This window comes from Lynx canadensis, chromosome B2, assembly GCF_007474595.2.
Source record: "Lynx canadensis isolate LIC74 chromosome B2, mLynCan4.pri.v2, whole genome shotgun sequence".
NCBI lineage: Eukaryota > Metazoa > Chordata > Mammalia > Carnivora > Felidae > Lynx > Lynx canadensis.
The window spans coordinates 3,856,401-3,868,068 of NC_044307.1; the positions used below are offsets into that span (position 1 = coordinate 3,856,401).

General features: G+C 50.9%; 1 protein-coding gene across 3 annotated transcripts; it reads right to left on the reverse strand.

Annotated features, from left to right (window-relative positions):
* On the reverse strand, window positions 1-11,668 carry TRIM38 (tripartite motif containing 38). Of its 3 annotated transcripts, none has more exons than XM_030314672.1 (7): window positions 11,639-11,668; window positions 9,247-9,787; window positions 7,269-7,364; window positions 5,157-5,387; window positions 3,889-3,911; window positions 3,681-3,793; window positions 1-672 (listed from the first exon to the last, which is right to left on the reverse strand). In XM_030314672.1, the coding sequence occupies exons 2-7, from the start codon at window positions 9,655-9,657 to the stop codon at window positions 149-151; spliced, it is 1,398 nt and encodes a 465-aa protein (XP_030170532.1). In that variant the 5' UTR covers window positions 9,658-9,787; window positions 11,639-11,668; the 3' UTR covers window positions 1-148. The 3 variants fall into 3 exon arrangements, with proteins under 3 accessions (XP_030170532.1, XP_030170533.1, XP_030170531.1); XM_030314673.1 differs by lacking the exon at window positions 11,639-11,668 and adding an exon at window positions 10,388-10,672; XM_030314671.1 differs by lacking the exon at window positions 11,639-11,668 and having other exon boundaries at window positions 9,247-9,888.

Genomic DNA, 11,668 nt, shown 5'->3' on the forward strand with positions numbered 1-11,668 from the left:
TTCATTCAAAGCAGGTTTATTAAGTAGCCACAAGTGCAGCAGAGTTCTAAGTGCAACAGCAGCGAAAAGAACAGACCAAATTTCTGCCCTCAAGGGATTTCCATGATATTTTCTACGGTAGCTAAACCAGAAGGTTTTGCTACTTTCCTTACTTGTCTGGGGGAGGCAGGAACAAAGGAGAATGTTGATAAACCCGGAAGTAGGGCCGGAGAGTATCAGAGAAGGAGGCCCTCGGGAAGGTAAAGATGTGGGAGCCAGTGGTCATGTTGTAAAAGGATACAACCCCGACGTCGCAGTCCAGAAAAACCCCCACAACCAGGGGCTGCTCCCTCAGATAGAGGGAGGTTAGGGGAGAGGTGAGCGCTACGTAGCCTTTCTTTACACATAGTCTGATGGCCCAGAATCCAGACTGAGGGCACTGTATCACGCCAATGTCCCTATGCACATTTTCCAAACAAACTCCTAAATCCCAGCCAGTTCCTTCTCCTACATCTACTTCAAAGTACTGTCTTCCTGAGGTGAAGCCTTCACAGCCCAGGATACTGGGTAAGACGGTGAATCTCCTAGAGGAATTGCCTAGATTCTCCTGGAAGCATCCACGAGTCACTTGTCTCCGATCTTCAGACAGAATTAGCTCATGATGGGCTGTGTCTGGATCCAGAGTCACGTTGACTGGAAAAAAAAAAAAGGTAACTAAGTAAGTCAATAAAGAAGGAAGGAAGGAAGGAAAGGAGGGAGGGAGGAAAGGAGGGAGGAAGGGATGGAGGGAGGAAGGGAGGGAGGGAGAGAGGAAGAGAGGAAGGAAGAAAAATGGGAGGAAGGAAGGAAGGAAGGGAGGAAGGAAGGAGAGAGAAAGAAAAAGAAAGAAAGAAAGAAAGGCACATTTTTTGTTGTGAGAGCACAGTTTAATTTAAGTTAAAGCAGCCTATGCTGGAACCCAAGCGCCTCTCTTACTAGTGGCGAGAGCTTAGGCAAGTGATTCTCCGGGACTCAATTTTGTTACATATGAACTAGAAATTGTCATCTCTATCACAAAGAATTGTGGGGGAACTGAATGAGTTTAGGTACGCTTAATGCTCGGTAAAGTTCCTGGAATATGGGTAAGTGCCCAGTAAGTGGTAGTAATGGGAACACTATCATCTGCATCATCACCGTCTTAGTCACTCGGAGAAGTCAAGGACCAGAACTAACCAGGACAACAAAAATTACAGAATTGCAAGGAGAAACAGACAAGTCTACAATCATCGCGCGGTATTTTACCACTCTGTTTTCTATAACTGATAGATCAGGCAGGCAAAAAAAAGGGAAGATATGAAAGATCTGAACAACCCAACAAGCCCAGCCTAATAAATATATGTAAAGCTCGGCAATTAATAAACGGAGACTATGCACTTTTCTCAGGTATAGATAGAAGATGTACGGAGCAAAGACTAGTCAGAAAGTAAGTCTGAACACATTCCAGTGAATCTATATTGCACAGACCATATTCTCTGACCTCAGTACAATCCGGTTAGAAACCCATAAAATAAAGATAATAAAAAATATTCTAGGGGCGCCTGGGTGGCTCAGTCGGTGAAGCATCCTACTCTTGATCTCAGCTCAGGTCACGATCTCACCGTTCTTGAGTTCGAGCACCGGGTCGTGCTCTGCGCTGACAGGGTGGAGGCCTGCTTGCAATTCTCCCCTCTTTCCCCCCTCTCTGCCCCTTCCCCGTGCTCTCTCTCACTCTCAAAATCAATAAACATTAAAAAAAATATTCCTGGGGCACCTGGGTGGCTCAGCCGATTAAGTGTCTGACTTCGGCTCAGGTCATGATTTCGTGGTCTGTGGATTTGAGCCCCGCCTCTGGCTCTGTGCTGACAGCTCAGAGCCTGGAGCCTCCTTCGGATTCTGTGTCTCCCTCTCTCTCTGCCCCTCCCCTGCTCACGCCCTGTCTCTCTGTCTCGCAAAAATAAATTTAAAATGTTAAAAATTTTTTTTTTTAATTTTAAGTTAAAAAAATATTCTAAATAATAGGAAATGTAAATGTTGCTAAATCATAATATGATGATATTTGGACTTGAACAATAATAGAATGCTACATACAAAAAATTATACAGCGGAGTTAAGGTGGAATTTTCAGGAAAATTTTATAGCCTTTAAGTGTTTATTTTAGAAAAAGAAAAAAGCTGGAAATTAAGAAGCTAACTATCCAACTTAAATTAGAAAAAGAACAGAGAAACCCAAAGAGAATTTCTTTTTAAAAAAGGCAAATAAACAGGGGCGCCTGGGTGGCTCAGTCGGTTAAGCATCTGACTTCAGCTCAGGTCATGATCTCGCGGTCCGTGGGTTCGAGCCCCGCGTCGGGCTCTGGGCTGATGGCTCGGAGCCTGGAGCCTGCTTCTGATTCTGTGTCTCCCTCTCTCTCTGCCCCTCCCCCGTTCATGCTTTGTCTCTCTCTGTCTCAAAAATAAATAAACGTTAAAAAAAATATTTAAAAAAAAAAAAAGGCAAATAAACAATAAACCAATGAAATGAAAATAATGCAATGGAGAAGGAAAAGCCAAAAGTAGCTTTCACGAAAAGATTAATACAACAAGCATACCTCTAAAAAGACTTATCAAAAGAGAAGATAAGAGAGAAGGCAAAATTGGAATGAATACAGAAATTTAAAAATTGAGAGAATTAATGATAAACTCTATGCTACTAATAAAATCGGCCATGTTAAGAGGCCCATGTGCAAGAGGTTGAGGGGTGCCTTCTAGAAGCCGAGGCAGTCTCTAGCCAACAGCTCCCAAAAAGCCAGGGCCCTAAGCCCTACGATCATAAAACAATGAATTCTGCCAACAACCTGAGTGAGCTTAGATGGGGATTCTTCCCCAGTCTAGCTAGTCTCCATGAGAACCCAGCCTGGCCAACACCTTAATTTGCAGCCTTGTAAGATCCTAACCGAAAGACCAACTAAGCTGTGCCCAGCTTTGTGACCAACGAAAACTGTGAGATAATACGTGTGTGGTGTTTTAAGCTGCTACAGTTGTTTGCCGGTAGAGATTATACAGCCGCCAAATCATTTTAGGTTAGCTCCGATTTTGTGGCCAAACAAGTTTTAAAACACTTTCAGTTTTCAGAGCTTTTTAAATTTTGTAATTATAAGTAAGAGTAGTGGAAACACAGAAAGCACTGAGGGAGAGAAACAACAGAGCAAGAAGCTCCAGCTTTGGACTTGGTAAAATTGGGCTTCCATCATGGTTCTAGCATTTACCGTCTGTGTTACCTGGGCCACGGTCCTAAAGTCATTTGAGCCAAAGTCCGTAATACTTACTTATCTTTCTTACATCGTTCTGAGAGTTGAGTAAAATATTAACCACACACACTATGTCCCAGGCACTGTGCTAAGCACTGTACACACGTGGACATATTTACGGTTCATGAACAACCCAAGGAAGTGGAAATTCTTCCCATCCTCATTTTTCAGCTGGGGAACCGAGGAAGTTGTTTGCCTGGGATGACTCAGCTAATATATGGGAGAGCAGGAATCTGAAGGGTCTGTACAGATAACCAATATGCTATGTCTCCGCTGAAGTACCACTAAGCGTCACTAAATGACCTCTCTGGCTATGAGCCTGCCCGGGGACGGGTGGCGAATGTGATTACCACATAAGGTCCCTCCCACCCATAGCATTTCGGGATTCTTCACATACCTTGATAGCTCCTTAACATCTTCTTCATATCAAAATAAAGCTCAGAAACACTGCACACAGTATGAACTTCCAAAGAATGGGCCTCTGGTGTTTCCAGCTTCACAGCCGAACTCCTAGAACAAGGAGAGGCCAAGGGTCTCTTCAGTGATACATTCCACTCACCTCGATCTACCCAGGCCCTCCCCTCCCGCATTCATATAGGACTTACCTGCGCAAAGTCTCTTTCACGTCCTACAGAGAAACAAAGACAAAAAGGGAGGGTGAGAACCTGAGTATTTCGTGAGGATTGGCGCACGGGCTGCTCTCCGGAAATGCTCCTTCCAAAGAAGCAAAGAGAGTGACCCCAGCCTCAGATATTGACGGACACTAGATAGAGTCATCCCCACCCCAGCCTCCTGCGATGTTCGGCATGACAGGACGTTCGTCAGCCTCTGAGTCTGTTCTCTGCCTTGCTGAGATCTGTGAGAAGCTGTGGGGTCTGCAGTCACAGCCTGTGGGATGCTGACGCAAGAGGCCAGAAGCTTTGCCCACGTGCCCGCTGGCAAGACTTCCTCCTTGCCCTGACCTCGTTTCTTTCAGAGCGAGCCCATGTTAAAGACCAGCTGCCACAAAGGGTCCTTCGTGGCGAATCCACGCACGGCCCCCTGCAAATGGGCCACGAAGATGGTGGGGGCAGTTATCACACAGTGATACGGCAGGTCACGTACAGTCTCCCACTTACAGCGGGAGGACCTCTAATTCCATTAGCGGAAACTAGAACGAACAGTTCCTGGCACAGTTGACCTTACTGGGCTGGGTCTTTCATTCAGCTGAAAGAAGGCCCCACAAGGGCCGTGGGGGGCTCTATGAACAAATCAGGGAAAACCGTCACTCACGCTGGCTGCCCCACCTGAACATCCGCCAGTCTCCCGGCGGAGCATTTCAGGAGGCAGTTTGACAGTCAGGGTTCTGTGCACATGGGACAGAGGCGGACGGTGGCAAAAGTTACCCCATGATCCTGTCCGGCCAAGGACCCCACCACGTCCACCCAGTGGGGGTCTAGTTTTCTGATTTGCATAAAGGTACCCTATAGACTAGTGAAGGCCACCCTGTAGATACCGAGGTGTATCTAAACATTCCTTTAAATTCCCCTCATCAATGTGCCACTTTTGAGTGAGACAGGCAGGCCTCGCCAATCTTCCCACGCTCCCTCACCCTTCTTCTCTCTTTTTTTTTTTTTTTTTACATTTATTTACTTTTGAGAAACAGTGAGACAAAGCATGAGCGGAGGGGCAGACAGAGAAGGAGACACAGAATCCGAAGCAGGCTCCAGGCTCTGAGCGGTCAGCACAGAGCCCGACGCGGGGCTCGAACCCACAAACCGTGAGATCATGACCTGAGCCGAAGTCGGACGCTCAACCAACTGAGCCACCCAGGTGCCCCACCCTTCTTCTCTTAACAGGTCGAGGGTGCCTTCCCACAAGCGCATGGCCCCACCTGCAGCAACGTCTGGGCTGAGCTCTGACATCTCTTCTCTAGTTCCAGGATGTGACTCTTGAGTTCTTGGCTCTTCTGTTTCAGAGTGGCCTCGTTATCCATGAGTCTCTGTAGAGTCTGCTTGTTCTCTTCCTCCAGTCTCCACAGGTAAGACTTCTCCTCTTCATGCAAAAAGCTCTGAAGATTCTTGAAGTCAGACTGGATTTTTTGTTTCTGACTCTCTATCTTCTCCTAGAGTCAAGAAAGTAAGCTCAGAAGGCGGAAACAAGCCAAATGCCCGTCAGCGGGTGAAGCGATGAAACGTGGCGGATAGGCAACGGAATGCTACCGAGCCTCGACGAGGAACGAAATTCGGACACACGCTACAACACGGGTGAACCTTAAAGGCGTGATGCTAAGTGACATAAGCCAGACACAAAAGGACAAATGTTGTAGGATTCCACTTACATGAGGTACATAGACTCGTCAAATTCATAGAGACAGAAAGTGGGAGAGTGGTTACCAAGAGCTGAGAGGAGAAAGGAATGGGGAGTTGAGCGTGTAGTGGGCACAGAGTTTCAGTTTGGGCTGACGAAAAGGTTCCGGAGAGGGGTTCCCACCAGTGGTTCCCACCGATAGGTGGTGGTGATGGTTGCACAATAACGAGAAAATACTTAGTGCCATGGAATTGTACACTTGCGAAGGATTAAAACAGTAAGTTCTGTGTTACGTATACTTTAACATACACGCAGAAGAAAAGTTTTCGCAGCTACTGTGACATCCTTTTCCCAGGAGTCACTGGAGCTGGATGACTGTCACAAATTTCCTCTGTAGGCTGTTCTCAGATGTGGGAGAGTTGTCACAATTCTATACAGTCACCCGATTGATTCCCTTCTTCGGCCAAATGCAGGAGGAAGGAGGGGCGGGAGCGCCAGATAATTTGATCATGGAACCAGGGCTGAAGCCAAACGCTTTAAAGGTTTACAGAGGGGGGGAAAAACCCCGGTTTTTATTTGGGATGTAAAGAGGTATTTCTGGGCCTGAGGGAATGGCCCGAAGCAGAAGCTCCCGATGAACATCGTGCAGAGGTGACTCTAAGACAACAGGCCAGCAGGGAAGGTCAGTGCTACCAGCAGGGGGAGGTCGGGGTGGAAGGATTTTATCATAGTTATGTGTAGACTGACAGAAGCCAGATGACACATCTTGTGGGACCAGGCTTTCATTTTGGGAGATACAGAACTGCACTTTCCACCAGTGCTTTCCCAATTCAATCAGTGTTTGGATGACTGAGATGTCGTGCTAAAAGTGTCCTGGGTGGGTTTTCCGTATGTATTAGTGTTTTTTGTTTTTTTTTTCTTCTTGAGACAGAATGCGCAAGCAGGGGAGGGGCAGAGGGAGAGGGAGAGAGAGAATCTCAAGCAGACTCCATGCACCAGTGCGGAGCCCGACGCAGGGCTCAATCTCACGACCGTGAAACCGTGAGCTGAGCTGAAATCACGAGGCCGACGCTTAACCGACTGCCCCGCCCAGGTGCCCCACTGTACGTATTAGTTATAATCAAGATCCTCCCCGCGGCCCAAGATCCCAGAAATGAGAGTCCTCTGTGGGTTTAGCATCCGCACCCAAAGGAGCAGGGCAGAGATCGGAAGAGACCCCCGAGAGAGGCAAAGCGGTCGGCCAGCCTGCAGGGTTCGGCCGTGTGTTGATGGATTACATAAATATTTCCATACAGGAATGCATCTCTGATCACGGGCAGCTAGTCAGCCAAGGAGGTCAATCCGGAGTGACTGTTTTCTCAGTGTTCACAAAGACTGGCCTCTGAACCAGACTGGCCTTCAAACCAGGAAGGTACCGTGACGTGTTTCAAATTTGAAACGTAGGCAAGGAGGGCTCTCACCTACACAGGCATTCCAGCCAATGACTATTGGAAAGTTGAAGGGATTGGAGATAAATTCTCACAGATGTAGACCACCACGGGCATCGAAGCATGTAACGGTTTCTTCTCTGGGTTTTATCGGGTTTTATTTGGTCTGGTTTAGGGAAAATAAATGACCATCCTGTTTTACCCATCACCCGCCGCGCCTTTGCTCTAGGGTAGAAAATAGCTTGAGATCCATGAACCCAAATTCTTACATTCCATTCGCTTATTTGCTTTCTGGCGAGCACCTTCTGTTTCGTACACTCCTCTTCCAGCTGCTTCAAGTTCGTCTGGGCATTCTGGAGCCTTTCCTGAAGGGAAAATGGGGTGAATAAAGTCTATTCAGTGTGACAACTCTTCTTTAGGCACGTAAGAGGAACCCCAGGCCTCCCAGACTATTAGAATAACACTGGATATTGGGGCGCCTGGGTGGCTCAGTCGGTTGGGCGCCCGACTTCCGCTCAGGTCATGATCTCACGGTTCGTGAGTTCGAGCCCCGCGTCGGGCTCTGTGCTGACGGCTCAGAGCCTGGAGCCCGCTTCGGATTCTGTGTCTCCCTCTCTCTCTGCCCCTGCCCCACTCGCATTCTGTCTCTGTCTCTCTCAAAAATAAATAAACATTAAAAAAATTTTTCAAGGAAGATTTTATAAAAGAATGTGCTGAACCAAACACAACCAATGGCAGAATGTCTGACGCACAGGGAACTTTGTGCCAAGTCGGGACTGTGCCAAGTCGGGAAGGAAAGACCAGGATGCCAGCTCAAGTTCACGGAGACAGCTAATGGAGGAGGGTAGTGCTGGTATCTTTTGAAGGGTGATAATCCACGAAGCCAGTCTGAAATGACTTAGTATCGATATCAAGCTTTTGGGTTATTTTTCAAAATAGTTTCTCACATTTTCATGGAAAACAATTTTAAGCTGACCCAAATTGCTAGCTGTGGCTAATACTACAAGGGTCAGCCCCTGCCTTCTGTAAACCCAGTAAGTATACTTATTAATTCTTGAGTGTTCTCAGGAAAGGGCTCTGTGAAGCTTGTCAGGAAAAGATGATATTGCCCTTTCTACCCAAGGGACCCGGGAATCTTACTCCAAACCCACCTCCACCTCATGGGGGAGGGAACCATGAGCACCACACTGGGGACAACAATCTTCCTCTAATCTAAGCAGGACAGAGAGAGAATAAGGTGCCAGGTCTGTGCCCCTCCTTCGCTCCCTGTGGCAAAGGCCAGCCTGCCTCTACTGCTTTGGAGTGAGAAATGTAGGCGCTGCCCCAAACCTCTCCGTCCACCTCAGCCTCCGTGAACAATTTCCAAATCCTTCAGCTCCCCTTCCCAAATCTTGCTTGAAACTGTCCCATTTCCCCCTCCTTATGGGAATAATCTGAATTTTATCCCTTGCTATTTTTACTTTATCAGTGGCCAGAAGTCCTTTTCAAAGTCAGCCCCCCCCCCCCCCCCCCCAGTGACCAGTACTGCTCTAGGCTAGGATTTAGACTCTGAGCTGAAGCTGCGGTTCCGGCCCCAGACCCTCCTTTCCCAGCCCATCACCCGCCTTTCCCTCCATCCCACGCCCCGCTGTGCCTCTGCACATATGGTCCCCTCTCTCTGGAACGCCCTGCCCTCTCTTTTCTCCAGGCCTCTGTCTACAGTTAATTGTTACCTGTCCTTCAGGAGTCACTTCTCAGAAGGCTCGTCAGACGCCGCTCCCACTCGGTGCCCACCCCCACCACCCAAGCCAGGTCACTCCGAGCAATCTCTTTTGCTGACGTGTCTTCCCTACTAGATAGACTGTAGGACACCCGAAAGGTGGTGCATCTTTGTTTCCTGTGTGTGCAGAGTGTATCACAGTCTCGCCCACTGTGGTTGCTAAAATGACACACACGGGGTGAGGCAATAAACCACGCAGGGCTGGGTTCGAGCGCGTTGCGTTCTGGAGCACGGACAAGCGCCTCACAGCAAGAATGGAGAGGGACAAAAGGGTGGCCTTCCCACTGGAGGTCAAGATGGACAGTCAGGACTTGAGTCAATGAGGACCCATAATAAACCATTTTTCACACCACGAAAGACAGGACCTGATGACGTGAAGACAGCTGTAGTTCAGGGTCATTTTCTCGGGTTACAGGCCTCGTCACCTCAGGCCCGGGGGGCAGCATGGGAGCGGTACTCGCCAAAGCCCCTCCGGTCCACGCGCTTACCTTGTAGCCTTGGCATACGTCCTCGATGACAGCTGTGTTGTGCCCTTTGTGCTGCGGTGACCGCTCACAGCGCCAGCAGATGAGCTGGCCTTCGTCTTCGCAGAACAGGTGGAGGAACTCTCCGTGTTCCTCACACGACATTTCCTGGTCCATCTCCTTGATGGCTTCGATGAGATTTCCCAGGTGCTTGTTGGGCCGGACGCTGGCCATCCGAAACGGAGCCCGGCAGTGGGGACAGGAAAACACATTGAGCGACGGCTCCGCCTGGTGTAGGTTCTTCAGGAAGTCGTTGATGCACTGTCTGCAGTAGCTGTGCCCACAGCTGATGCTCACGGGCTCCGCCATCAGGAGCAGGCAGATGGCGCAGGTGACTTCCTCCTTCATCTTCTTGGTGACTATGGGGGAGGCCATGGCTCTGCCTGACAGGCTCCAATACCGGATCGAGAGGCAGAGATGAAAATCCACAGGGATGGAAGTACACGTCGCCCGAGCCTCGGCGCGGGGCCCTGCGCTGGCCTCCACGCGCCTTGGAGTCTCCTCTCTCGAGAGAAGAAACGGATTGGAATTTAGATGATACGTAAAATGTAGCTGCGTTGGGGGCACCTGGGTGGCTCGGTGGGTCAAGCAACCGACTTCGGCTCACGGTTCATGGGTTCGAGCCTCGTGGCGGGCTCTGTGCTGACAGCTCAGGGCCCGGAGCCTGCTTGGGATTCTGCGTCTCCCTCTCTCTCTGCCTCTGTCCCACTTGCGCTCTGTCTCTCAAAAGTAAATAAACGTTAGGGGCGCCTGGGTGGCTCAGTCGGTTGGGCGTCCGACTTCGGCCCAGGTCATGATCTCAGGGTTCATGGGTTCGAGCCCCGCGTCCGGCTCTGTGCTGACAGCTCGGAGCCTGGAGCCTGCTTCCGATTCTGTGTCTCCCTCTCTCTCTGCCCCTCCCCAGCATGCACTCTGTCTCTCTCTCTCTCTCAAAAATAAATAAACATTAAAATTTTTTCTTTTTAGAATAAACACTAAGAATTTTTCAAACAAATGTTGCTATGTTGTGCCAAACAGGAGTGACTATCACGTGTGGCCGCTTACATTTACATTCGTGAAAATTAAATAAAACTTAAAAATTCAGCTTCTCAAGCAGGCCACCCACATTTCAGTCGTTTAACAGCTGCGGTGACTGGTGGCTACACAGGAGCACATAGGCAACACTCTGTCACTGCAGAAAGTTTCCTTCCAGCAAACACTGACAGAGGACAAGGAAGGTTTCCTGCAGCAACAGAGAAGTCAGGGAGGGAGCGTGATACTCTTTCCTGCTCTAGGAAACATGCAGAGTCCTATTCCCAGAACTATTTCTTTGGGACTGGTAGGAACACCGGGGTAACTGGGTGGTCTATGAAGGATTCCATGGAGGTCATCCAATGTGACTCTACCCTACCCCGCTGCCACTCCCCCTCCCTCGCCCCACCCCACCGCACTCAGTCCCACAAGGAACAAAAGACAGCGGGTTAATAGAGTCTCAGGGAGCCCCAACCAGGACCGATAATGAAAGTAAACAAGACAAGGAGAAGAACCCATGTGTCCTTTCCGGAGTCCTCTCAGCCTGAGGGAAAAGAACTAGAAGGAGCTGGGAGAGGGGTTGTCGTGGGGGGCAGAGCTCCTGCAGAATTAGGGAGCGGGCTGTGTCTTCTCCAGGCAGGGCCGGCGTCTCGGGGTGACTGGAGCGCAGGGGCTCCGCAGAAGCGGGGGTGTAGGGGGAGACGGGAAACAGACGGGCGGGGGGGTGGGGTGAGGGGGACACCGGACGGGGAGGCGTGACCAGGAGCAGAGGGGGCGACCCCGCGCCCACCGCGGCGCGGCTGGGGACCTCGCTCCGTTCCCCACTTCCCGCTTCCGCGCGTCTGCGGGGGGCAGAGCGGCGGGGACGCCCCGAGAGCGGCCTTTCCTTTGACGGTAACACAACCGAAAACGGGGGTGCCGCTCAAGGTGCCGGGACCGTCTCTCGTAGTCACCGAGGAATTCCTCTGGGGACCTCGGCGCCCCGGCAGGGGTGGTGATGGGGTGCTCTCCGCCGGCACACGCGGGGCCCGCCCGCACGGGGGAAGGCGCTCCCCTCCCCGGGCCCGCACCCCGCCCCCACCCCTCCCCCGACGCCACCGCCCGCCGACCCGGGAGACCACGGGCGGGAGCCGGAAAGCGGTGACGACCGTGTGCAGGGTTCCCGCGATGAGTCGGCAGCACGCGCCCCCCCCCCCCCGACGCTCACTCGCACCCCCCCCCACGCTCACTCGCACCCCCCCCCCGACGCTCACTCGCACCCCCCCCCCCGACGCTCACTCGCACGCTCGCTCACACTCACGCGCGCGCGCGCATCCCCGGCCCCCGCGCCGACGCCCTGTCCCACCTGCTTCCCCCACCGCGGACGCCCGCCCTG

Excerpts from the sequence above, each read along its gene's own strand:
- TRIM38 (XM_030314672.1), bottom strand. The coding sequence starts at position 9,657 with ATGGCCTCCCCCATAGTCACCAAGAAGATGAAGGAGGAAGTCACCTGC. Across the intron at positions 7,365-9,246 it reads ACGTATGCCAAGGCTACAAG|GAAAGGCTCCAGAATGCCCA; the intron begins GTAAGCGCGTGG and ends TTTTCCCTTCAG. Across the intron at positions 673-3,680 it reads GATGTTAAGGAGCTATCAAG|TCAACGTGACTCTGGATCCA; the intron begins GTATGTGAAGAA and ends TTTTTTTTCCAG.